Below are 27,229 nucleotides of genomic sequence, written 5' to 3'. Positions count from 1 at the left end.
TGAGAAACCTCTAACCTATTGATCTCTCAACCAAAACTCGGTGTCAGTTCCTGCAGGAGCACTGATCGTGGGCAGCGTACAGTGGAGGGGACCGAGGGCATAAGCCTGACTGACGGGAAGCTGCCACCTGTTCCCCCAGCACTGGCTAAAAAAACAAATCCTTAGGTTGGAGAAAGGAAACTTAATTTGGAATCACTGCAAAGACATGGTTTCTCAAGTCATTTTATTAGAATGTGACTCAAAAGGAACTACAAAGAACATGCCTACAAATGCTGTACACGTTTATGCTCGACAAGCTACAGGACACCCGCAGACACTAGATCGACAGAATGGATGGCACGGGAGCCAGAAGGAAAAACGGTGGGGGTGGGCCAGCACCGACAGGCCAGACCAGGTCTCCCCTACTGAGGTCCCATACAACGTACATGTTCCTAATTCAGGTTTAACCCTCCCCTCTGTATGAGCAAATGTCTCAGTCTGAGTCACTGTCTGTCTCAGCTTCCTTCACATCCACGCTGAATTTGTATTCCTGGTCACATCCCATGTAAGCATCGCTCATGAAGTACAGAGTGTAGTTGTGTGCACCAGTGGCTGGGGCCACAAAGTCAAGCTTCACCTGGAGAGAGAGGCAGATCTCAGGACGTGCTCGGACACGGGGAGAGTTCTCGCCCTGCCCCGTCTCAGAGCATGCTGGGGCCAGAGGGCACACTCACCTTGGCCTTCTGCTGCAGGGTCAGCCTCTTGATGGAGATGAGGCTGTTGGACTTGGCATCTCCAATCACCACCCACCAGCCCTCTTCACGTTTCTGTAGTGACCAAAAGCCAACAATTTCAGCATGTAAAACTTGGTGGCCATGACACCAGGAGAAAAGTTACAGAAGTAAGAAAACAAAAACCAGAAACAGGAAACTTTCTAAAATTTCTTCCCAAAATACAATTTGATGTAACTAAGGTTTTAATCTGAGGTATCACAAGTGAGCTCAATGTTTACATTAAGCAGGTGAACTCACTTATTGGTTCTGGCTCATTTCCTTGTCCCAGAGTACTTTCTCCCATTTAGTGCTTGCCACTAAATCCAAGATTCCACTAAGAGACACTTAGTCTTTGGGGCCTGGCAGCTTGGAGTTCCTCAGAGACACTTTCAAGTAAAAGGCATATATGCCAGATGAGAAAAACACGTTAACACGGAGATGAGCCTTGCCTCTGTCAGGAATCCCTCGGCTGGCTGCTCCACTGTCAGAAAACCCAAGTATTCCAATTTAAAGTGCTCTTTCCTCAGAGCTCATTAAACAACTAGTTTGTAAAGTTAAATATTACAGTGTATCTGGTTTCTGCTTTCAGTTATTCTCCCATACAAGGGATCAGGTTTCCTCTTCAGTAGTAAAGAACCAAGCAACCGGAAGGAGAGCAAGTAGCAATGAGAAAGGAGAGCGAAGAAACACCAACTGGCAAAGGCCAAGTGTCCTGGAGCTATTTAGAGTTAAAGACAAATGCTTCTTCCTAGCCGTGGATGTCAGCAGTTCCACAAAACGGGCTTTCAATAGTGACCTAATGACCTGAATTGTCTTAACACAAGAAACCACCCAAAAACTCCCACAAAAAACACCCAGGACCCCAAGATTGATATTCAGCCTTGTCCCTTCGTTATTACTCTAAATTTCACTCCCGCAGTGCCTATGTACCACTGTAGCCCAGACTCTAGCCCACAGGTAGGGCCCAAGAAGACCCCTGGTAAAGCCAGCCACCAGCACGTACCTGTGGGAAGAGAGGTGCAATCACCGGGCCTGTGACCTCCTCCTCTCGCTCCAGCTGCACCAGCACCACAACTGGCCCGCCACTGTGGGGAGAGAAGCAGGGCGCCCGTCAGAGCACACTGTCGCCCTGTGCCCAGCAGGGGCCCCAGGCAGAGCACCTGGCCCTCTCCAGCTCACCTGCGGATGCTGTCCTTATCCACCACTTCGTAGGACAGCTCGATGTTGGGGTAGCGGTTGCAGAAGCGGGCCACGTCGGCGATCTGGCTGTCAGTCAGCTGAAGCAGCGCGTTGCGCTCTTCGTCCTCCATCTCCATGATGTCGAAAACACTCTCCACCCCCTGCAGTGGGCATTCGAGGTCAGGGAAGAAGAGAGAACGCACACTAACAGTATATGAAACTGGCATTTCCTACGCTATCAGATCTAAAGAAGACACGGCTTCAGAAAGAACACGGCCTGCAGTTGTCAGGCTCTCCAGCATCTAGGTGGGTAACAGCTTCCAAGAAACCAGAACCAGAAGTCTCCGCTCCCATGACCCCTCCCACAACCACCCCCAGGACAGGACCTCAGCTCCCAGGCTCAGGCCCCAGCACTCCAGGTGGGACCCGGCTCACCTTGTCCGTGCAACGTTTGATATGCTCTGAGGTGAAGTGTGGCAGCTGCTTCAGGTATGAGTCCTTGGACCACATGGCTTGGGTGACCATCTGGGCCAGTTCCATGGCTGCCAGAGCCGGGCTGAGCCACCCGTTGCTGGACAGGACGTCCACACAGGCCTGGATGAGCCGGATTGCCTGAACAGGGGCAGGAGAGCAGGAGCAGGCAGGGTTGGGACCGCCACTTCACAGGCTGCACTGGCCCCTCCACCCAGCTCGCACGGCACCCACTCCGTACCTTGCTGAGGATTTCCTCTGTGTCGGACTGCAGCTCAGCGCTCAGCTGCATGCGGGACAAGTGAGCCTGCAGGAGCAGGTTGGTCTTGACGTGAGGGTCGTTGAACTTAGGATTATTCAGCTTGTGAGGGACCTTCTGAGCCAACTGGAGAGTGGAAGAAAAAGAGCTGGTGACGAACAAGTGACCCTGCCTAAGACCAGCTCTCAGGCCCAAAGCACCACCTGTCCCAGGCTCACAGCCCTTCAAAACCCAGAGCGGTGGATGGGTGGTGGGGGTTGAGGTGTGTGTGGTGTGTGAGGAAGGTCGGGGTGGGGAGGGGTTGGTGTTTTCCCACGGTGGCAGGGGTATCATGTGCTCTGGGCACACAGGCCAAATTTCAACTCCAAGGAAGCTCTCCTGAAGCCGAGACGTCCTCACCTGCCGCAGGAGGTTGTCTTCATGGTGCCGGATGGGAATGTTTTCATACTCGGCCGCGTTGGAGATGATCTCGATAAGCCCTCGCACTTTGGTCTTGGCATTGAGGGACATGCTGAAGAGCTCTGAGAGGAAAAGGGACGGAGATTTGGGAGGAGTCAAAGCAGGCAGAGAAGGAGCAGGGAGGAGGGAGTTACTCCTGGGCTATCCCAGTTCTCCCCTCAATACGTCCCTCTGACAAACACATGGGGCACCGGAAGACCCAGGGTCTGTCATCCCAGTGGGCTGCAGACCCTGCGTTTTAAGACTCCCCTGGCTCAGGCCCCCACAGACAGCAGCCCCTGCCGGCCCTCACCAATGGTGGTGTAGTTGATGTAATAGTAGGCAGCGATCATGCCCAGGTTCAAGGGCGCCACGTCCATTTCGTCCTCAATGCTGATGCACTTGGACTGCTCCAGGTCACTCAGGGTCTGTTCCACGAGCTCTGACAAGTGGTCAGACAGGTGACGATGGGAGATGCCTGAGGGTGAGAGGTGAGTGGGGAGTCACAGGGAGATGGCAGGCAAGGGCCATGAAAACCACAAAAGGGTAAGGAGAGCCCCAGTGTCCACTGACCCTGCAGGTTGTAGTAATTGGGGTTCTGTGTCATGCGGCGGTACAGGAAGGTCCAGGTGAGGTAGTCCACGGCGTCCTGCTTGTTCTCAATGGTCTTGGTGACAATCTCAGCGTTGAAGTGGTCGTGCATACAGTGGTCTAGGTGAGACTCTACCGGCAATGGCTCATATAAGAACTTTTTGAAGAAATCCTACAGGAGAAGAAATAGCAATAAAAAAGTCAGTGACGATATGGTCATGAAGAAGGGCCAAGGGCAAATCCACAGGGCATGGCCCCTGTGTGACAGACAGACACAGCTAATACAAAAGGGAAGAAACCAGCTGCAGACAAGGAGAGCTGGGTCTGGACCAGGAGAGTTGGGGTGTATGCCTATTTCCACAGGTATCACTGGTTATTTTTACAGTGGGGACAGGGGGGCACCAAGTCACACAGTCCGAGCAGTGCGTAAGGAAAGATGGAACCAGCCCGAGGGCAAAGACCTCAACACACAGAGCCAACTGCAGCAGCAAAAATCAAAGGCTACAAAGTTCTACGCAGCTGAGAAGCTTATTACAAAAGCAGCGTGGAAAATGAGAAGCAGAGGTTGACAAGAAGAACGTAAAAGAGTAACTAGAGACATCTATCCAAGGAGGGAGTCTGCTCTGAGGCCCAGCGAGCGGCGGGGGCGGACCTTCTTGGAGCCCTGGCACATGATGACGCAGCGCCCCTCGTCATCCTGCAGGGGGCGGTTGGCATGCCCCACCATCTGCAGCACGTCGTAGATGGGGTAATCCACGTACCTGGGATGGGAGAGGAGAGAAGGCAAAGCTGCATCAACAGAGCCCACATTCAGGAGGATGATGCCCTAAACGTCGAATAAAATCCAAGTGTGGGGAGATGTGGGCAAACAACAGCCAAACTCCGTGTCTCCGAGTTCCTGTGCCAGGCACTAGTTTCACATGTTACCTACATGTCATTTTAGTTTTCAAGTGTAAGCGTTGTGACTTTGTTGCTCAGGGTCCTTGAACCAAAGCTACAAATCCATCTAATGGCAAGAGCAGAATTACTCCTTATTACATTAGCCAATACGTTAAGGCAAGCTACCAAACTTCAAAGCTTCGTATTTCAAGAGTGATCAAGTTACTCAACTCAAAAACCAAACCTAGACACAGGTTCAGACATTAAAAAATAAGTTCACACAAGTAAAACTCTGGCTGGGGTGGAATCGAGGCTGGCTGTTTATTTCCCTTAACCTTTTCTTCAGGACAGTGAACATGTGGATCTGCAGTGCTCTGTTCACTGTAGGAGGGAGGGGCCCACTAACGCGGAGCACGGCTGTACTCACGCGTGGATCTTGCCGTTGTAGTACTGGGTGTCCATGATGATCACCAGGTGCGCGGCCACGTTCATGCCCCAGCAGAGGCTCCGAGAAGCTACCACCACCTGGATGGCCCCTGAGCGGCAGAGGGAGGAGGAGACTGAGCGCAGGGCTCCCTGGGTGAGGCAGGACTTGCTGCCTCCTGGGTAGGTACTGACTCGTGCTCCATTTCAGAACTCAGAGCAGAGCTTGCCAGGAGCAAGCAAGCTACGTGACTAGAGGCTAACACGGTGCTGCAGGAGGTGGCTTCAGGCCACTGCTGCCCTGCTGTGAGACTACCCTAGAAGAAACGAGGTAGTCCTAGGACAGAATGCCAAGCCCGGGAAAAGCTAGGCTGACACGCCTACCTGACAGCCAGGCCTTGTCAGCTGAAAGGTGCTGACACCACGTCAGCACAGGCTGGCTCAGTACACAGCAGCAAAATCGAGCTCTCTCTGAGTGTGCCCCAAACCACACAGATTCAGGGGTCAAGGAGTGACAGTAAGTGATCTGGCAGGAGCAGCTCCACTGAGCAGTGTCCGAATGATAATATTCTGCACAAAATGCCAGATGTCCACACGGGACAGTGGCACACAGCTACCCAAGGGCAACTAACAGTGTGCACTACATCTCTAACCACCCTGCTGAGTCTGGTCCATGGAGAACCAGGTCTAGTAGCCAAAGGTTCTCGTCGGAAAAACCAGGTTCTGCAATAGTACAACCTTATGGGCCTGCTGTTTTCTCACCTAGCAGTAGGGGTCATGTTTGCTCCACCTTCATCACAAGGATATTGACAGGATCAAATAAGATAAAACATAAGAAATGATCTTATAAACATTTTGAAAATGACTAGTGTGCTCTAGAGAAATATCACCCTCACCCAAAAGTTTGACACCCACCCCCTGGGACACCCTGGGAGCTAATCTCACTGTGCCTCAAGGCGTGTTCTTTACCTGAGCTGAAGAGCTGCTCCACCAGGCGCCGCTCCATGGGGCTCAGGCCCTCGTGCAGGTAGCCCACCCCATTTAACAGCGTCTCCTTGAGCGTGCTGTCACTCAGCTTCTCCAGGTAGGGGATCAGATCCTTCTCGGTGCAGTGCAGGAACCTGGGGGGCACGAGCACTCAGTCAGCCCGGAGCAGTTCCAACCCCAGTAGCGACCCTTCTGGCTGTGCCACACCCAGCCCCAAGCCAGGCGGGGGCGACCCCCACCCCCAGGAACAGCACTCCCTTCAAGGTGGACCAGACGCACTTGAGCAACTGTCCTCACACCCGCCCCCAGCAGCCAGGCCCAGCCCACCTCTGCCGCTGGATGTCCGCCGCACACGTGGTGAGGATGTCAATGGCGGTGAGGCGGGTCTGCTTGCGAGACGGAACAAAGACGATGACAGGCTTCTTGGGCGAGTGCTTGGTGATGGCATGGTACACGGGCTTGGCCATGGACAGCAGGCGAGTCTGCGTGTGGCTAATGTTGAAGCCCTGGAGACCAAGGAAGAAGTTACGAAACCTGGATACCCTGGATATGAGGCCACTCGGGAACAGGAAGAGCGGGTCCTACCTGGATGTGCAGCTCCAAGGGCACGGGGCGCACGTTCGGGTGGAAGTTGAAAGTGGAGGTGGCGCTGCACCCCAGCCAGTGGGCCACATCCTTAGCGTTTGAGAGTGAGGAGCTGAGCGCCACAATGCGGATGGGTCGCTCAATCTGGGATGAGATGTAGCGCATACGGGAGCAGATCACTTCTAAGACAGGCTGGGAAGAGGGAGGAGGGGGTCACTACTGGCCCAGGCCCTCCATCCTCGGCCCTGAGTCACCCTTCCTGTTCAGCCCACCCTCCTCGGGATGATCTCCTCATTCTGCCTTCTAATTAGGGGCTCTCCCACCATTGGGCCCACCTCCTCCACAGCAGCAATCTCCACTAAGCGATGCTATTCTCCAAGAGGACTACAAAAAAGGCTCACGTCATCCTTTTGGAAGGTGACGGGCAAATCCCCTTGGGAGAAGCCCCGGGTCTCTGGCCTCGGGCCCAAACATAAGGCCCAATCCCAAGGCTACGCTGCCGGTCCCCGCTTCTCTTCTGCGCTGCAGGTCAGGCCATACCCCATTCTCGCCCCCAATAAGGTGGACCTCGTCCACCACGAACAGGTTGATGTTCTGGACGTTCTTGCGCTGCTTCCACCGCCGGGACAGGATGTCCCACTTCTCAGGGGTGCTGATGATGATGTTGCCTTTGCCCAGAAGCTTCAGGTCGGTGCTGGTCTCCCCGGTCAGCAGCACCACCTTCTTGTTGAGCCTGTCCTGGAACTTCTCGTACCAGTCCATGTACACCTGGCGGGCGGACGGGCGGGGAGGCAGAATAATATCATCTCATTTATTATGAGAAACAGCTGAGAAGCCAAACACAGAGACCTGTTGCCCTATAGATCCCAAGTTACTTCATAATCGCACACCAACCTCTAAGTGATGGGAATGCTTTTCTTTAGTATGCAGACTGAGGAAAGGACCAACAGCAGGCAGAGTCTTACCCCAGCTGACTCTGCAAACTTCAGGACTCAAAAATACCTTGCTCTGGACTCACAGGGGGAAGTAATTTCTGGGAAGAGTCACACGTGGCGCACCTGCTCTGCCAGGGCCTCCATGGGGGTGATGTAGACGCAGCGCCCCTCTGAGTTCTGCAGTAGCATCCGCAGGATGGCGAACTCCGCACAGATGGTCTTCCCACTGCCCGTGGGCGCGCCCACGAACACGTTGTCATCGCTGTTGTACACGGTGTTAAACACTGAGAACCGACAGAGACACAGGGTGAACGTCCACGGAGATGAGACCCAGAACAGAGGACACACGGGAAACGCAGCCAGTTAGTCCGGACTGCCATCCACCAAGGGCTGACAGCACAGGGCCTCCAACTGCAGTCAGCCTGCAACATCTCTCCCCATCATTCCTTCCCTCCCTCCCACACAAGAGAGGAAAAGACCAAGGTCACTAGTTTAGGTCCTGTGGAGATATGTGGGAGGACAACAGAAGCAAAGGAGGCCAAAGTCCTTCCCTGCTTCCCTGCCAGTCTCCCCAGGGATGAGGATGCTGAACAAAAGGGAACCAGCTCCCTTCCTCTGCCCTTCCAACCCTCTCCAGGGTTTCCTGGAAACAACTAATAGAGAAAGAAAATAAAAGCCCAAGCTCTGGCATCCAGACTGGGTTCAAGTCAAGTTTTAGTATTTATTAGCTGGTTCAATGGGGTGCCTCTCCCTGCCTGTTTCCTCATCTGCAGAATAGGACACTGACAGTAGTAACTCCAACAGCAAATCCCTCCCAGGAGCAGTAGGAAGAATAAAAGAGAAAACACTTGGGGTGCACCCAGCCCAAAACACATAGAACACAGGATGTGCTCTGTGAACACAGCTGTTCTTTAAAGCGACGGAGGAGAAGGAGGCCTCAGTCAACGCCACACACCCTGGTTCAACACTGGAGCCTCCTGAGCGTGAGAAATGACAGTGCCCCATGATGAGACCTGCTCTATCGACCCTCCTCAGTGAGATGTGCAAAGCAGCAAATTGAACAGTAACCACTGGCCTCTGGGAAGCAGAAACGTCCTGGCCGCCCCAACAGGTGGTGCTGATGAGCCCCCACCCCTGCCAAGCACCTGCCCACTTCCCCTCCTGCCAGAGAACTGAGCTGTCTCGAGGGGACCTTAGATGGCCTCCAAAGGAACTGACCACCTGGGAGTGGAAACACTTACCCTGGGTCTGGATGGGGTTGAAGAAAGGAAATTTGTCTTGGTAAAGGCTCTCAAAGGCACTGTTTCTCAGGGCAGACACGGGCAAGGGCTGCAGGTCCAGCAGTTCGGTGGGGGGCGGGTACTTCTCTGGAAGGATCAGGTGCCGGAAGGAGACAGGCAGCTGGGTCTCACAAGCTGCCAGAAAAGAAAACGAGAGGGCAATAAGCACACTGGGAACCCCAAGGCAGCACACACATCACTCCCCCAGCTAAGGCCGCCCAGTACAAGGGGCAAGACAGCCTTCTGGCTGCCCCGGGACAACCTGGCTGAGGGGACGCACTCACAGAGCCAGCGGTCAGACACCACTCGGATGAAGTACTGAGGGGGCAGTGGTTCAAAGACAGGCACGAAGAACGTAATGAGGTGCTCGTCCTGGGCATACTTGGCCTTGAGTAGGAAGTATTCATGGTGCAGTATCACCTCGCTGTCCACATCCTCCACCAGAATCCAGAACGCCTCTGAGGAACCATGGACCTGCCCACACGAGCACAAGTGAAAGGAACGTGAGCCGCTGGGACCTCAGACCTGCAATACCGCACTCCTCAAGGTCACCCTGAAGCCAGAGCCCTGCCACGCACAACCTGACCTTTTCATCCCACTGGAAATCCGGCGTGATGGTCAGCTCCACTTTCAGGGTGGAGCGCGTGATAGGTTGCAGGTGCACTGACAGCTCCAACTTGGGAAACAGGTGGACATATTTGTGGATGGTCTTCCCCATCTTGGGCATGCGGATAAGCTCCCCTGTGAGGGCACGAGAGAGCACAGGGGCTGCAGCTGGCCTGCCCAACACACCTGCCCTCTGGGCCCCAAGCACCACGGGAAACGGGCAGGTTCCACCCCAGTGGGGCAGGCTCTGCCCTTCACTCTCAGTGGAGCCCAGAGGATTCAAAGCCCCCAGACCAAGAGCTGGCCTCGTAATTAAGTGGGATGTGACAAGTGACCACAGGACATTAGGGCACGGGGCCAAGGAACCAGAAAGCAGGCAGGCTTAAGAGGAAGTCTGAGCTGTGAAAACAAGGATGAGCGCTTTCCACACACCTATCTCATTGTGATTCAAGTCATACAGGCGCTCAAAGGGGAAGTTTTTCTTCTCAATCTTCTTCACTACTTCTTCAGGCAGCTTCCGGAACTGGCGCAGAGGACACATGGACTGCCACCTACCCAGGAGGGAGACAGAACTGTCAGTCCTGGAGCAGGGCTGGTAACAGACTGCCTTCTCCTGTGACCACACAGGACAGTCACAACTGTGACAGCAGTAAGGCCTGAGGGCCACATCTGCCACCACCCTCCAAGATGCTCCAGCTCCACCCCAAGGGGCCTGTCCCATGTCAGGGAGAGAAGATGCATTCTAGGGCTCCCCCACCAAACCCAGCCGCATGGGGACCCCAACTCCTGGCGCCGGCTTCCAGCTCAGCTGCTCTTACATGCGCTTGTCGATCATCTTGCAGAGGTTCAGGGTCTTGTCTGTAAGCTGGGCCCAGCCTCGGTTTAGGACGATCTCAAAGATGGCCCGCATCAACCGGCCAGCTGACTACAGAAAGATGAAGTGCCCCCTCTGTTACGTCCCCACTGTCCTAGACCTAATGAAGCTGCTCTACATGGGGTGTCATTACCTCAAGCTCTGATGCAACTGGCGACACTGACTCAAAAGCCGAGTCCCTCTGTAATTACTCCCAATTCCCCTACAGCAGTGCTCGCTGAATGCAGGACAGTTAGAAAGTGCAGCTCCAGCTCACTGCACAGCGTTTTAACCCATCACTCGCTGCATGATTTTAAAGCTTTCGGTTCATTTACCATTTAATGTTCTAGTAAGATTAAGGGCGCAAATGACTTGCCCTTGGAGGTAAACACAAAGAGTAGCTAATAAAGCCTTTGACCATTTCTGGATTCACTCACGAGCCCAGCAGCCACAGTGGGATGTAATTCCCTGGAGGGAGGCAGACGCTGAAGTCTTGTGGATCTTCCCAGGAGCCTCCCCAGCATCTCTCTCAAGGCCTTATGTTTCCTACGTGCTCACGATAGTAAAACAGAGTGGCTACATCACATGTGCACCAGTCAAAAAGCCAAATACCACAGAACTCAGCACTTCTCCCTCACTAGTGTCAGGCCCACTTTCTCAAAACACACAGAGCACACAATGGACAAGAACTTTTCAGGGGGTGACACAACCCTGTCCTCACCTGGGTAACATATACCATGTCAGCCATCAGTGCAAAGCCCTCCAATTTCAGCTGCGAGATGAAAGCCTGGAGAAGCACATTGATCTGGAAAAAAGCAAGGTCAGCCAGAGGCAGCCAATCACTGAACAGCCCAAGAAAGTAAACCCCATTTCTGATCTAGGCTTCTGAGCCACGTAGGATCTTCTAGAGCTCTTGATTTACAGGCATTAAATAATTGTCACTCCATGTAAAAAGAACACATGAGAAAGATGCAGAAACTGGGAGAACTGAGGTTACCAGGCACAGGCCCAAATTCAAGGTTCATCTTTTAGAAGATTAGGAAAATCACCTGATCCTCACCCCAAGCACAGGGGAGTTGGGCTCACCTTGGCACTGGGTTCCTCGATGCTCTCCTTCACAGGGATGGGCACCCTCTCCAGCAACTTCTGCAGCTCCAGCTTCTCTTCCTGCCACAAGGCAAACAGGTCAAGGAGAAGCCAGGAGGCCAAGGAGAGAACCATCCAGCGACATGGAGCTGAGTACCAACCTCTGGTTCCAACACGCTGTATGTGTGGACTCACCTCTCTCACAGTGATATTCTTGAACTCTGAGGACAAGGAGAAGACTCTGAAAAGCTCAATCTCACTCAGAGTGGGCTTTAGCAGCTGGTTGTAGGTCTGGACCGTATCATTGGTGATGTAGTAGTGGCTGGCTATACGGCCGAGCTCTGTCACCTACGAAGAAGGAAGACTCAATCCAGTGGTAACCTCTCACTGTGGACAACGCGTGCCCACTGGATGAACTCACCCCAGCACAAGTGCCAGGCCCAAGCCCATGAAAGAAAGATGGCACAACAGTCTGACCCACAGAGAACTGATGCCCACACAGAAAAGATAGCTGAATTGGCTATCCCAGCTCAAGACACTAAAGGAGGCACTGTCAGGTTTTATACTGTTCTAGAAGTTCCTAGGTTCAAAGGGCACAATCCAATGCCATCCAGTTTTCCCACTGTTCTAAGCAACAGACAATGAGACAGGAAGTACTCAAATCAAGAAAACAAAGTGAAAAATTGAGTCCTGGGGCCACAACTTTTGCTGGGACCTTTGCCTCCATCCCTCAGCCGGCTCACCTGGAAGTTGCCCGTCTTCTTGTCATACTTGACCAGATTGTTCTTATCCAGCATCAAGGCAGCAGTATGAACCAGATCCAGTCGGCGCTGGTCCAGCAGCGGGTCTCCCTTGAGGTCATCGTGAGAGATGCCGTAGAGGGTTGGGGATCGGAGCATTCGGATGTAGAGGTAGGCATAGCCCAGCCAGTTCACTGCATCCTACAACAGACAGCTCGTGGGTCTTAGTGTGAACTGATGTCCAAGTGAAAAGCTGCCATGGCTCACTTAGAAATTAACTCCCAGCTATGAGGACATGTATTATACTGTCTTGAGAATATTTATAATATTTCATTACTAAAGAAACACAGTCTTTTCTAAGATTTTAGCAACAAGGGGGAACTATCAGCCACAGACCCAAGCAGCTCATGAGAGACTGCTTACACTGAAGATGTTGGGTCCAGGGCTGGAGGACCCCAGACGCCGGTGGCCCAGGGCATCACAACCGAGACCACCCCACTCCTGGTACCCTGGACTCTCTGGAGAAGGCAGGAGGCACCAAGGGCAGAGCCCTTCCCTACCTTTGCGTTCTGGACATTCCCCAGCACGATTTCCGCATTGAGCATGTCGGGCAGCTTCGACACCATCTGGCTCTCAATAGGAAGCTGCTGATTGAGGAGGGACAGGTAGTACTGGAGCTCCCCGTGAGAAGTGATGAGGATGCCTTCGCCCTTGGTGTCATACTGCGGCCTTCCAGCACGTCCCAGCATCTACGTCCGAGACAGCAAACCAAGAGGGCTGTGGCCACACAGCTTCTGGGTTTGATTCCAGGCTTCTGCTTTATAGAACTGCGCCTTCCATCTGCCATCCTTTGGGCATCCTGGCATTTTATACACAGCATACTTTTCCCCACTGAGAATAAACTCAAAAGCTCCGTACCTGCAGAATATCCAGTGCCCCCAGTTCTGTCCAGCGCCCCTTCTCTGGACTGTACACCTGGGTGCCTTTGATGATGACGGTGTGTGCGGGGAGATTCACACCCCAAGCCAGAGTTGCCGTGGAAACTAAAACCTACAGAAGCAAAGCAAGGTAGTAAGGAAAGTAGACGTAATTACCACCAAGTATTATTAACCTCCTCAACTTCTCCAGGCAACTGGCCTTAGAACTTTCAGCAGGACTGAGGCAGGTCCCGTACTTGTCAATGCAACACCAGAGCAAAAAAGAGCGGAGGCCTTGGGCTCCTTGTCTATTCAAGAATTAACATTTCAAGACTCTAGAGACACTGATGAGGTGGAAGTGCAGACCTGTGTGAATCAACTTAAGGCTACCAGGCAATTAAAACTACAGGCTCTCCTGAGCCAGGGAATGAACAAGTTCCTGGCCTTACGAGGCCTTGTCTGACATCTGGAGGCATCCACATGCCCATTTTGCTATGCTCCTCAGACACTCTCCTGAACTCACTCACCTTCCCTCGTGCAGCACGGGAAGTTATACTGACGTACCTGCCACAACCCTCTGACCTGGGTTACCTGAGCCAGAAACAACGAAGTACTGGGCACAAACGTGTGCAACCACCTTCGATGTGCCGGGTCTTCTGAAGTCTGCGTTTTGCCCTTCCTCACCTGAATGTGTTTATCAGCAAAAAGATCCTCTACAAGTGTCCGGTCAACTCTGGTCATGCCCGCGTGATGAATGGCAAAGCCGTAAGGCAGAAGATCCTTCAGCTCCAGGTTCTGTGGGACAGAAAAAGAGCAGGTGGTGAGGTAAGCCTTCCTGAGGGACCTCTCCCAGAGACTAAGAAAGTCTCCTCACATGAGACTCGGCCCCTTACATATTCCATGTAACCACGACCAGACATCAGACCTCAACCTGTGTGAAGCAGCACCACGATGCAATCCTAGAGGACTGCCTGGACAACTCAGATTGAGCCAGCTAGCAGGAAGGAATGAGAGAACCAGGCCTGCCTCTCCTCACCTTGCACTGCTCAGCTTCTGTCCGAAGGACTTCCGTGGAGGCTGAGCCCTCTCTCAGAAACAGCCCCAGCGTGTCCTTCTCCAGGCACATGTCCCGGATGGCCCTGGCCGTCTTCCCAGTCTCCTTCCGGGAGTGGACAAACACCAGAACCTGAGTAGAAACCACAGGGTTTGCCAGAGTCAAGAACCACAGCTCCAAGAGCCACTCCCATGGCCACAGGGAACCAGCGACAGGAAGCAGAAGCTGCACTATTATAAGGCCAGAAACTGAGGTCATGAAGAGGGGCAAGGGCAGGAAAGCGTGCCGGCCCAGGAGCCCAACAGGGTCAGCAAGACCCTGAGCGAATGAACTTCCCAAGTACAGTGACAAGGGTCTTATAACCAGGAAACTAAACTGACTCTCGGCACCCTCTCTTTAACAGTAAGTTTAAATACAACAGGGATGCAAATTCAGGAATCTCAATTTCCGAGGCCTGATGAGATTCTAAGCCAAATGAAAGTGTCGGCAAGACAGCAGCTAAAACGTTATGTAAAGTAATGGGCAGTGGTCTTTATAAACAGACTTAGGAAGTAAGTCTCAGTGTGAAACTAGCATGATTTTGTAGGAAATAAAGTCCTCCAAGTACTTGGTGTCAAGAAAAAAGATTTGTCTCTTCATCTAAATTCTTATGTTTTTTATCAGACAAAAATACTTAGTGTTCAATGAAAAAATTATACACTTTCTAGTAAAATGCCCTTCCGCTAGTTTTTAATTTTTTATCTTTATTTCTACTATATACTTAGTGTAAGCCACCCAAATCTTTTATGGAAGAACCCTTGATAATGTAGACAGACTGATTACCTGCACCTGGGGGATTTCTTCAATTACAAACTCAATTTCTTTAATGGTTATAGGACTCTTCAGGGTATTCATTTCATCTAGGCTGTTTTGGTGGTTTTTGAGGGATTGGCCGATTTCTTTTAGGGTGTCAAACTTATGTGTAAAGTTACTCATAGTATTCTTTTATTATCCTTTCAAAGGCTAAAGATTCTGTACTAATATTCCACCTCGTTCCTGGTACCAGTGACTTGGGTTGGTCTCTCTTTGACAATCTTGCCTGATGGTCAGTCAAAACTTCAAAAAAACAGAGTTCAAGAATAACAAGAAACCACGACAGACCTGATTTTTTCCAGCATGTTCCATGATTTTCTCATAGACTATTTCATTCATGATCTGGAAACGCTTGATAGCTTTTTTCTCTGTGATGCCTACGTAAGTCTGTTCCAGAGGCACTGGGCGGAAGCTACAAGTTAAACAGACAAATGAGGCTTCTGACACAGAATACTGAGGAAATAAACAGTTTTTTTCACTGCCAGGGAACTAAACTCCTCTTTTTGTATTCACATCCCATCAAAATGCAAAGGCCCTTCTAAATCCCAATCCGACAGAGCTCCTTGAGAAAGGGGAAGGACAGCGGGAAGGTCACCCTGGTTAAACTTCTCCCAGGGACTAAGAGGCACCAGATAAACCTTAGTTATCCAGGCAGAGGAAAAAAGCCATGTCTCCTAGTCTTCTCTCATACCTGTTGTCAAAGTAGAAGAGGCCCTTGGCAGGATCGACACGCAGAAACGTGGCCACATCTTCATAGTTGGGGAGGGTGGCACTAAGACCGATGAGTCGGACATCCTCTTGGGTCATCTCAATGTTTCGGATGGCCCTGGCCACCAAAGCTTCTAAGACAGGCCCTCTGTCATCATGGAGAAGATGGATCTCATCCTAAGGAGTGGAAGGGCAATAAACTACCTGTAGGACTAGAGAAATGTGGCCCCCTTTCCTGGTACTAAGTAGGTACCTGACATGTCAAATAAAGAAGACAAGAAAAGGGATCCGAAGCCAGAGAAACCCAAAGGATGAGACATGAAATACCCCAGGAAGTAACTGCTCTGACCACGAGCTGCTTTGCTGCAGGTCAGTGAAACAATGCTTTATGGTAAGAAAATCTGACTCTTCAGGCAAATGAATTTGTAACTTCAAAGATAAATTTCTTCACTAAAAATGAAGCTTCTGATCAGACCATATTTATATCAAAAAAGGTTTCACCTCTGGGCAATTATCTTTACCGAGAAGGAAAGATATGAAGCAATGAAGAATTCACATAGCCTAAGGCAGCGCCTTCTCAAAAGCAGCAGACCTTATTAAAATGCAGATTGCATTTCAGCAGGTCTGAGCAGGGCAAGGCACTCGGCATTTCTAATAAGACTTTGAGTAGCAGGCTCTACAGCAAGCACTGGCAGTATTTTAGGCTTGTGGGCCACTCACTGTTAAAAATACTCAACTCTTGTCACTGTAGCAAAAAAGCAGCTGCGAACAATACATGAACAAACATGTTCGGCTGTGTTCTAACACAAAAACCCGTAGCACAGACTGCCAACCCCTATTCTAGAATGCTGCAGATAAGCACACAGGGTCTCCTTTCTGCTTTCCCAGCCAGTCTAAAGAAACTACACTCAGACTCAGTCGTTCCTCCCAGCTGCTTCTCTGGGAACACAGCATTCTGACTCCTTACGCATTCCTTCTGAGAGTGGATTATTTATCTCTAAAACCTTTGTTCCGGGAGAAAATAAGTAGTTTTTTTGTTTGTCTGTTTACATTTATTTCAAAGTACTTAAGACATAAAGAAGATATAAAGACTAATGGCAAACACCGTGCACCTACTGGGAAATGTTTGAATTAGGTGCAGATGCTCACTCGGCGGCAAGAGTAACAGACAGCAGCTGCCATTAAAAGGCTAGTGACCAGAGAAAAGGCACTGAAGAAACGTTTAGTGTTAAAACCCAACAAACCGTACTCAACCGGCCTGGTCTCCAAGCTCCCCCAAGTCCACCCTGCTCACCAGAATGATGAGCCGCACGAGCTGCGTGTAGGTGCGCTCCCCACCCTTGCGGGTAATGATGTCCCACTTCTCGGGGGTGCAGACGATGATCTGAGTGGCGCTGATCTCCTCCTTGCACAGCTGGTGGTCGCCAGTCAGTTCTGCAACAGTGATGCCATACGTGGCCAGGCGCTGGATGGAGGAAAGGCACATCAGGCAAGAATGCTTGGAGGGGGTCCTGACACCACACTTCTGCCCAAGAAGTCTGAGTGTGGGGCACTGGAAGTAGGTATCAACCCATCAGGGAAATATCAGGTGTATCAGATCGAGCACATGAACGTGTATTTCTAAGACAAATCCAGCTTTACACTCAGGCTAATGAAGCAGACAAAGCACTCTGCACACAAGAGGGCGAATGGAAGCTTGCAGACAAGAGGACCTGGAATAACATCACTAGGTCTATTATCAACCATCCATGTGAGTGCTTCATAAATACTTCAATAATGTGAACGATACCAATGCAGAAAATGGCTACGGAGAGGACAAAAAGATGGTAAACCCTTATAAAAGCTCAAGACAAATCCAGGACTTTCTTGTTTCAGAATCACTCTGTACTTGGAACAAGTTCCATCTTTGAAGGAGAGAAAAAAAGACCACATGAGCCATTCCAGAAATGCCCTAACACAGGAGGCAGAGACGCACCATGCCTCTTCCCAATACTCTGACAGCTGCACCCAATATCTTCTGGACAAAAGTTCTACCCCCTTACCTTTCCAAAACTGCCCACCATCTCCTGTACCAAAGACCGCATGGGAGCGATGTAGATAATCTTGAAGTCATCCACGTTGATGGTGCCATCCATGTTAATGTGTTTCCCTATCTCTCGGAGCATACACATCAGGGCCACGTTGGTCTTCCCGGCACCCTAAGGGAGGTCAAGGACAAGAAGGCCTGAGTACCTCGTTATGCTCACTGCGCCAACTTCCATGGGCTCATCACCGAAACAGACCATGTCCTGAGCATTTTATCCTACCGTTCAACATCTTTTCTGTCAAAGAATAAATAATTAGGGGGTATGGGTGGAGATGAACAATCTTGCCCCCTAAAATATACACCGCATTCATTACACAAGAAAAAAGCAGGCAGGCAGTGCTTACAGTAGGAGCACACAGCAGCAGATTCTCATCTGTCTCCAGAGCAGCACGGTAGAGCTTACTCTGGATCCGATTCAGAGTTTTGAAGCCCTCGAATCCTGCCTGGGCGTACTTGGGCAACTTCTCCACTGGAAGCAGTTGCTACAAAAGAGAAATGCCACGCACATCACATCAGAAGCATCCTTGTGCAAACAATGTTTCTGAGAGATTCCACTTCCTGGCAACCTCCCTGAGTAACTCTCCACTGAAGACTAGACCAGAGAGCTCAATATTTCCCCTGGGCTCAAAATCAAAAAGGGAAACTGCAGTAGGTTCCACTTCTGGAATGAACTATCTATGGCACAAAGCCGCTTTTTTTTTTTCCTTGCAAAAAACTTTGTTTTCATTTGGTCCAAGGCTTGGGAAAGGGTTCCAGGGTGGTTAAAAGCTACTGAGTGGCTGCAGAGAGATACTTCAGGCAGAAGCCCTGAGACCAGAGGGGATCCCCAAAGGCCACTGGGTTCCAGAGGCTCCCAATCATGCTTAAACAAAGCCACATTTTGGTCAATGGGTTGAATTCAAACTGAAGGGAGGCAAACTGAGCAGAAAACTGAGCAAAGCAATTCACTCACTTCTTCTGAGCCAAATGGCTTGGGCTTCAGGGCAGGCACATGCACCTCTTCATAGCCCTTGCGCTGGCGACGGAAGGATCCGTCAGGAAGCTGACAGCGTTTATTGGCCATGAAGTGGCTCCCCTGGGTAAAAACTAGGTCCTCCAAGTCCAGAACCTGCCGCGGAGCCAGTGCCTGGGAGTATAAAAAACAAAAATACAAAGGAAGTGAGCAAGCCAAGCAAACGAGTTTCCCTCCTTCACAGCCTTGGAAATGGCCCTAATACCCACCTCGCCACCCTGGTCCAGATCCATGGTTTCCAGATCTGTGTCCATCCGGGACTGACGCACTCGCTCTCTCCGGGACCTCTCCTCCTATGACAGGGAAAAGATACAAAGAAGAGTAATGATTCATCACCATTCTAGCTTCTTGTCCTTTTCAGTCCCTTAACTGAGCCTGACTCATGGGTGCTGACTAGTTAAGTCCTGAAACAGAAGGACGGCCCTTGACGTTCAGACAGTTGACAGGGGACCACCAGAGTGATGAGATCAAACCGCTTTCAGGGTACAGAGCACAGTGCCGGGATTTCAGAAGTCAATGTTCAACAATTCAGCATCAAGGGCTGTCCCTGAGGGGCAGAACTGTGGGTTCTGTGTCCAGCAAACAAATGTGTTCTGTTCCTAGACTGTCAGTAATAAAGGAAAGGGCCCAGCTGCTGGTGAAGACAGCAACAGGTCAGCAGTCTCTCCACTACACCAGTGTGAAAGCACTGATTCTAATCCATACCAACGAACAACCTCAAGGAATTTAGAAAAATACTTTACTTCTTTGACTTCCTCCTTTAATAGAAATTTAGCGTTATGCTACAATCTTCTAACTAGTGTCTCTTCCAAAGCAAACACTCCAGCTCAGGAATCAGATAAACCCAGCCCTTACCCGGATCAGATCCTCCTTCTCTGTTTCGTGGAGCTGGTAGAGGAACTTGGATAGCTCTGGGTCAGCTTCCATCTTTCCCATGATCCTTTCCTTTTCAGCTTCACTCTGTGCACTGGCCAGCAAGGTACAGTACAAAACTGTCAACAGCAAAAGGAACAAAGGGAAAGGGAGTAGGAGGCAGTGAGATAAAAATCAACCTTCAACCTCGGGGAAATGACACAAGTGGCAAAGCTATGAAAGCAACATGATCTCCATCACACACACACACACGCACACACGCACACCGCAGAGGCGTCCCCCGTATACTCACTCATCATCCTATGCTGCCGCAACACCTTAATAAAATCAAAAGTGTTGAAACCAAGGAGCAGAACCAGCTGATTCTCACATTCCCGATCATCACTGGCCGTCTGTAGAGAGAAGGAAACACCATCATCAAGACACAGCCATCTGCTTCCTGTGCTGTCCCATCTGCCAGGATACACTGAACACAGAAATATGATCCTGGCCATACCTTCAGGATCTCCAACACTTCATCTGCCTTCTTCTGCGACACGATGGCATCATCATAGAAGCGACTGAGCTGCCGCTGTAGCCAAAACGCATCAATATCCCGAGGGTGCAAATCCTTCTTCTTGGAACTCATGAGTTCACCTGAGGCCACAAGCTACAAAGTAACCAGGCACTGACTCACAATGTCTGATGTCTCTGTCCACCCCAAGTGCTTTCTTAGCACCCTACCACCAAGTTCTACTGGGAATCTACAGCCTACCTTCTTTTGAGGACTCCAGGAGGGGGGGGGGGGACAGACAGGGAGGGAGAGGGGGACTACAGGGGACACTGCTATACTGAGTTGAGGAGCACACCAAACTAAGATTTCATCAGCATATGCCTTTGGCTTGGAGGGTGATTGACTGAAATCTTATGAAAATCAAGATACTAGTTTATTATGGCTCACCCTATAAAAACATAGCTCAATAAATAATACGTAATAGGAATGAGGTCTGGGAAAGAACTGCTACACCCAGAAATAACCTGCCCTGCAGCAATGCGCAAGAGCAAGCTGTACTCACGTTGGCCGAGAGGGTGCAGCGCACCACCGCCTCATCTCCTTCCATGTCATCATCAGATGCCTCTTCTCGAACCTCCCCGTACACATCTTCATCACCTTCCTGTGGACACAGCCCCAACCCCAACTCAAGATCTGGAGCTGATCCTCACATCACCATAGAACCTCTCCCTCGAATCACTTAAAGTAAGCTTCATGGTTAGAGCAAAGGCTTTGCGGCGAAACCAACAGCTCACTAGAACCAGGGTCAGCCTCACTCCCAAGGACACTTAGTGGAAATGACCTCCCTACTCTCAGTCCACCTGGCACGGGTTCATTAGACCTTTCTATTCTCCTTTCTACTCCTCGCCTTACGCTGTCACTACGGCAATCAACTGGATCACAGTCTCGCTCACGTACACATAATCAGTAAATGAAAAAAAGAGCGATCAGGTAACAGGAGAGAAGAGCTAGACAGAAGCACACTTGGAAAAGTACACAGTGCTCCTGACATACAGAGACCACACTCTGCTTTATGGTCGCTACTCACATTCCTGCTCACACTGTACTGTGTACTGAGCAGTGTCGTGTTAAAAGCAGGTCCTTAATAATAAGCATTTCTTAAATGAGTGAATGCCTATTAGCAAAGCATTCTTTTAGTTTGTTGCTACTTAAAACCATAATATCCTATCAACTACTGCAGGGAGGGGCTTAGCAGTCATCTATCTCAATCACCTTATTTGACAGATGGAGAAACTGAAGCAAAATGACCTGCCCAAGATATAGGATCAAAATTTAGCCTTCTTGGCTCCCAGTTTGGTGCTCCTTCCTGCCACTCTCCTGTGCTACCCCTCCTTCCTGCCCTAGTTTATGACAGTCCAAGGCCAGCATTTTACCCTTCAGGAGCCAAATGCACCCACTGAGAACTCTAAGGCAACTGTGCACATTTTTCCAAGTGCTCCACTTGTTCCTGTTAGGTATATTTGAGAAACTCTGATTAGATGGTAAACCTCAGTGGTTGCTGCAACTGTTACTTCAACAACCTTATGTACAAAACATGCCCATGCTCTTGAGCAAATACGCATACTTTTAAAATAGGCAGACACAGTACTGGAAAGTGTGAAATAATCACAATAAGGTTAAAATGCAGTAAAACACAACAGCAAATACCCTCAATGAAGGTATACACCGTACTTATCTTTTTTCTTTTTGCTGATTCACTCAGTTTGTTTTCAATTATTATATTAATTTATAAGTTTAAATCTGCTTTATAAAATCTAAAGGAAAGTACAGCATCTTTTCAGCAAAATAGTATTTATACCCAAGTTTGATATCCCTTCAACACCATAAAATTTACCTGGCTTACGTGAGGTAGCTCCTTTACACGAGAAGTGGTCCCCTCACCTTAACCATTTAAAAAAAAATAACAAACCAGACTGGGTCTGCCTGCCCATCACTTACCTCTTCATCAGACTCAAACTGTACATTGACTCCGTATGTCTCATCAATGTTGTCATCTGAAGCAATGAGAGATTAGAAAATGAGGACAGGAGACAGTCAGTGAAATGAGGCACCGTGGAGCTCACTTCCTCCCTAACTGCCTGACCTGCCTCTCTCCTCAGGACAGACCTAAGGTCTAAGGACTCACAAATGATCAATATATGAGAACCTTCTGTGCAGCCACCACTGAGGCCTCCTCCAACCTGCCAAGCTTGGATACAGCCTTGCTCTGCTTGCTCAGCCACCTACACCAATACCTCAAGACCTCACCCAGCCCCATCCGTCCCCCGGCCCAGGCACCATCCAAGTTTTCTCCCATGTTCTATATAATAGAAGGGTCTTAAGAGTAAGAAATGGCTGCTGGAGTCTAGGGATTCTGGTGTCCATCAATCATAACTCTTCCAAAACCAGCAAATGGTATGGGAACTCAATGACACATTCAGAAGCTTTATGACTGAGGCTAGAAGATTACCTTTAGGGAGCAACTAGTTAATATGGTCAGGACACAGAGAGCTCACTCACCCATATTCTGGATTTCCTTGTCTCCACCGTAGTCTGTGATCTTTTTGCCCAAGTTCACTAGCACATGGTATCTGGTATCATCTGTCTGACCCAGCAGCAGGTCAATCTCCTTTCTCCTTTCTTTGTCCCGAAGCTTTTCATTCTTTAAAACAGCTAGAACTTCATCAGCTGCCCCACAAAGGATATCACGTGGCTGGTAGCAAAAAAAAAATTTAGAACAATGAGACTCAGACACAGAACATCACTGGCCAGCTTTATGTGACCATATTCTGACCATTTTCCCTAATGTTAATTAAAAAATGCCAAGGGTCACACAATTGAAGAAGACCCATCTGCTTCAAAAAAAGATTCGGCAGATGGTCTTAGGAAGCAGAAGGACTCGGTTTCCACAGCTGCCGCCTTGCCCCATGTGGGAGGCACTCTGCAGTGCCCCCACCCCCAGCCTGCCACCCTGTTGGTAATGCTGTCCTCACCCACCTCACCCGTCTCTCAGAGACTCACAGCGATCCCTAATCTAATCCCACGTATAATATAAAGAGCATGCGTGATTTCTGGATACAGACCACCCAGGGTCACATCATGGCTCTGCCAAACACAACCTCTGTGACTAGGGAAAATTACTTAAGTATTCTTCATCTCATTCCTCTCTTCTGTAAAGTGGAAAATGAATATTAACAGTGCCTGGCCACAGAGTTAATGTGAGGATTGAGAGAAGACACAAAGTGCTATCCCACATAAAATAAATGCTCAGTAAATATTAGCCACTTCTACATATTGGTGTGGCCCACACAGGAAAATCCACAGGCTAGGTTCCTTTTAGTGCCTCCTGCTTGTGACTTTCCAGAAACATAGCTTCAGCCTCTGGCTGCCTCACCTGGTCCCCAAGGGCAGCCTGGATGAAGCTGAGCAGAACTTCATAGGTCTCCCGAGTCTCTTTAGTTTTGGGCTTGTAGATGATGCCCACCATCTCATCGATGCCTTCCGAGAGCAGAGTGTAACCCTTCATCTTGTTGATATCATGGCGGTCCTCATCACGCTTTCTTCGCCTAAAGGACACACAGTGTGACGCTGAACAGGCAGAACCTTCCCTCTCAGAAGCAAGACTAAATCAAGCCCGCCCTCCTCTCCTTAGCTTCATGACAAACAGGTGTTATTTAAAACCATGAATCTGTACTTAGCAAATGATTCCCATTCGGCCTTAGTCACTTGTAGGAGTATTTCTTTATAGAAACACAGTAACAGAAAGGGAATCCTCTGTCATTCTCTCACTGGATGCACTAAATACAACAATAAGACATCCTCCTCATTCATTTAAAAAAGACAAACTTCACATCCATGTTCACAGCAGCACTATTTATTAACAGCCAAGACACGGAAGCAACCTAAGTGACCACCACAACTGAATGGATAAAGGAGATCTGTATATGTATATATACATACAAAGGAATGTTACTCAGCCATAAAGTAAAGTGAAATATTACCACTTGCAGCAATATGGATAAACCTACAGATTATCATACTAAAGTCAGTCAGTCAGAGAAAGATAAATATTATTATCACCTTATGTAGGATCTAAAAAAATAAAACAAACTTACTTACAAAACAGAAACAAACTCAGAGATATAGAAAACAAACTTATGGTTACCAAATGAAAAAGGGAGGGAGAAGGATAAATTAGTAGGAGTATGAGATTAATAGATACACACCACTATACATAAAATAGATAAACAATACAATTTACTGTATGGCACAGGAAACTATATTCAGCATCTTCTAATAACCTATAATGGAAAAGAATCTGAAGTTGTACACTTGAAGCTAACACAACATTGTAAGTCAATTATAGTTCAATTAAAAAAAAAGTAAGAAAAAAAGTTAAGATAATCCTTTTTAATTTGTATGACAATATCAGCCCTTTTTTGCCCTCAAACACATTTTCTTTTTCTGCCAGAGAAGTTGATGCTTCAAAGGAAGCTACTGCCATCAATTCCTGGAAAAGAAGCCAAAACTAGGTCTATGAATTTTCAAGACTTCATCAGTGGAGAGGAGGAAGACAGAGATGATCAGGGTCAAAAGATAACAGTGAGATAAAGTTCGATGATTTTTTAAAGTTTTGAAATATATCCTCCCCAAAGTAAAAAAAACAACAAAAACCAAAACACCTGTCTTTTACACACATGGATGCTTGGATGATAGTTTATAACAAAAGTGGAAGTGGAGACAAAAAAACAGGAGACAAAAGAAGTAGGGGTGGGAAGTTAATAATAGAAGAAAGAGTTGAGTTATTATGAAAAGGGAATATCAAGAGTCTTGAAAACATCATGAAGAAAATTAAGATCTCTCTAAGAACAAGAAACACATATGTTAGAGAAAGGTCTAAAAATTGTTTTCCACTTCAGGTACACTGGTTAAGATCAAAGAATTTTTCAATTCTGTTTTTACCTTCACTGGGTTGTTTTAATGCCACTGATGTTTCATCTTGCACCAAGCATTTCAGCAAAAACACTGCTCAAATGCCAAGAGAAAGTGGACTCTGGATGGAAAAAAAATCATTTTCCTCTTGGTACTTACTTGGCTCTTCTTTCCTCTTGCATTTGTGGTTTGGTCCGTTGAGCCTTATCTCCCATCCGGGTGCCTTCCAGCTTCCCAACCAGGGATAGCACCTCTCCTGTGGGTTCATCTCGGCGGGTCCGGTCAATGAGAGAGCGGTCAGCTTGGAGGACAAGATTCGAGTTCTGAAAATATCACAATATTATCGAAACTCTGACATGAGTAGGATCAATTCTTACACACCAGCTGATAACGAAGGAAGTTAAGAATCGGAGCAACTAAGCGCTGATAACGATTAGTTGGAATAAAAAGACGTTTTCCTTGAGAGCATCATACAACTGCGCATGAGCAAAGGGCAATTAAATCACTGCCCACAACACCCACCTGAGAAAAGTGCTGGGCATGCCGGGGGGTGACATACGAAAGGGGGCGGGTATAGCGCTTAGGGTACAAGGGACAAACACTCCTAGCAGAGCTCCTAGCCCATCCCGTCAGCCCCAGACCCCAGTGGGGTTATTCATATTGCCGTGTACTCCCACCGTCGCCCAATTTGAGTTATACTCTGCTTTCGTGGTTCTCCAGCAGGCCTTCAGACTGAAACTCCCTTCCTCAGCCTCCACCTCCCCACCGGGCTCCCCGGCCCGGAACCCTCCGCTAGCCCACACTCACCGCCTTGTACTCGTACTGCAGGCTACGGGCGGTCACATCCGCCATGGCTGCGACTGCTCGGGGGTCTCAGAGCGCCGCTCCCCCGAAATACACGCTACCAACGGCTGTGACTCTCAACTCCCGCCGCGCCGGAACAACGCAGGAGAGACGCACTGGAGAGAGAAAGAGAAGGGTTCCTTTCCGCTTCCGGGTCGCGCGCCGGAAGTGTGGGCGGGGCGTACTCTGGTGAATACGCTCCGCTTGCCTAAGATCTTGTGGGCTCGACGGACTGGACCGGTTGAATCCCCGGACTCTCTCAAAATGGTTCCGGATACACCGCCCGTACTCTCCCCCACCTCCAGCTCCAGCCTTCGGCCCCCAGGGTTCTTCACCATAGCGAAACGTAGGTCTGCTTAGGCCCCTATCCTGTTCCAAGCCCTTTTCTACCCGCTTCTTCCTCTGGTAACAGTCCTGTGAACTATGCAGGCAAGGAGGGGCTAAGGAGCCCCATTTCCGACTGAGGAAACTGAAGCATCTAACGAGGGTTTAAAGGGTGTGTGTGTGTGTGTGTGTGTGTGTGTGTGTGTATGCGTGCTTTCTTCCTTCGGGTTTTTCTTTATATTGAACAGTTGAAAGAAAGCAGTTTCCTACCCGTCCCACCTAAAACTCATGCCTCCAAAACCCTCGTTCTGGGCAACTGGGAAACTCCTTTTTGCTCCCAAATGCTTGCCACGATCTTACTACAGAGGGTGAAGCTTGGGGTGGGGGATCTTGGTGAAGGCAAGTCAAGGAGAGAACTAAAGTGCCCTACGTAAGAAAAGGAGGTGTGAGGGTTGGAGGCTGGCATGTAGAAGGGGAACAGAAAGGTACCCAGGAAGTGAGAGACCCCAGAAAGATGACAATTAGCCAGAACCTAAAGAAGCCACAAGCAAAGAAAAATTTCCTATTACAGAGACTGGCTGATGCATTTTGTGTTAGTGGTGTTTAAAATTTTTGTAAGTTGCCGCCCATATGAGCTTTGCAAGATTCTCCGTTCATTTACTCAAATTCTGAGTGGGAGTCTGCCACACACTGTTTTGTTTGTGGTACTCTAGGGGATGCAAGAATGGAGGTGGTGTCCAGGGAAGGTTGAAATGGAATGTAAAGAGCTCGGTTATAAAAGACAAGACTCAGACCTGAGAGAAAATTCAATGAAAGCAAGGAATTGGTACAAGAGGTAAAGAGGGAAATGTGCACTTGTGAATTCCCAGACCCCTGGCACTGGGGAGATGCTGTTCTCTTCATAACATGTAGAATGAGGCTTGAGCCAATTTATTATAAGACTAAAAGAGAGATAAACATACAAATCAGTGGAATAGAATTGAGAATCCAGAAATAAACCCATATGGGCAATTGATTTTTGACAAGAATACA

General features: G+C 49.3%; 1 protein-coding gene across 1 annotated transcript; it reads right to left on the bottom strand.

The window, feature by feature from the left end:
* Window positions 1-206: 206 nt before the first annotated feature.
* SNRNP200 (small nuclear ribonucleoprotein U5 subunit 200) lies at window positions 207-26,011 on the bottom strand. Its single transcript, XM_074354413.1, has 45 exons — window positions 25,838-26,011; window positions 25,190-25,353; window positions 23,493-23,664; window positions 22,619-22,811; window positions 22,058-22,113; window positions 20,622-20,720; window positions 20,063-20,215; window positions 19,859-19,958; window positions 19,549-19,685; window positions 18,903-18,986; window positions 18,634-18,807; window positions 18,026-18,163; window positions 17,638-17,793; window positions 16,890-17,060; window positions 15,579-15,772; window positions 15,176-15,299; window positions 14,018-14,167; window positions 13,666-13,776; window positions 12,983-13,114; window positions 12,625-12,813; window positions 12,068-12,265; window positions 11,520-11,672; window positions 11,325-11,405; window positions 10,960-11,043; window positions 10,204-10,310; window positions 9,818-9,936; window positions 9,366-9,520; window positions 9,064-9,253; window positions 8,741-8,914; window positions 7,623-7,783; window positions 7,105-7,332; window positions 6,565-6,756; window positions 6,307-6,485; window positions 5,962-6,113; window positions 4,997-5,105; window positions 4,343-4,451; window positions 3,673-3,862; window positions 3,413-3,577; window positions 3,061-3,182; window positions 2,644-2,787; window positions 2,367-2,543; window positions 1,932-2,092; window positions 1,756-1,837; window positions 714-806; window positions 207-616 (listed from the first exon to the last, which is right to left on the bottom strand). The coding sequence occupies exons 1-45, from the start codon at window positions 25,880-25,882 to the stop codon at window positions 473-475; spliced, it is 6,411 nt and encodes a 2,136-aa protein (XP_074210514.1). The 5' UTR covers window positions 25,883-26,011; the 3' UTR covers window positions 207-472.
* Between the last annotated feature and the right edge of the window lie 1,218 nt (window positions 26,012-27,229).

The sequence above is a fragment of the Camelus bactrianus genome, chromosome 28, assembly GCF_048773025.1.
Source record: "Camelus bactrianus isolate YW-2024 breed Bactrian camel chromosome 28, ASM4877302v1, whole genome shotgun sequence".
Classification (NCBI taxonomy): Eukaryota; Metazoa; Chordata; class Mammalia; order Artiodactyla; family Camelidae; genus Camelus; species Camelus bactrianus.
The sequence above is the reverse complement of the archived record's forward strand: the minus strand, read 5'-3'. Positions and strand labels throughout refer to the sequence as shown.

Excerpts from the sequence above, each read along its gene's own strand:
- SNRNP200 (XM_074354413.1), bottom strand. The coding sequence starts at position 25,882 with ATGGCGGATGTGACCGCCCGTAGCCTGCAGTACGAGTACAAGGCG. Across the intron at positions 13,115-13,665 it reads TTGCTGATAAACACATTCAG|GTTTTAGTTTCCACGGCAAC; the intron begins GTGAGGAAGGGC and ends TTGCTTCTGTAG. Across the intron at positions 11,406-11,519 it reads AGAATATCACTGTGAGAGAG|GAAGAGAAGCTGGAGCTGCA; the intron begins GTGAGTCCACAC and ends GCCTTGTGGCAG.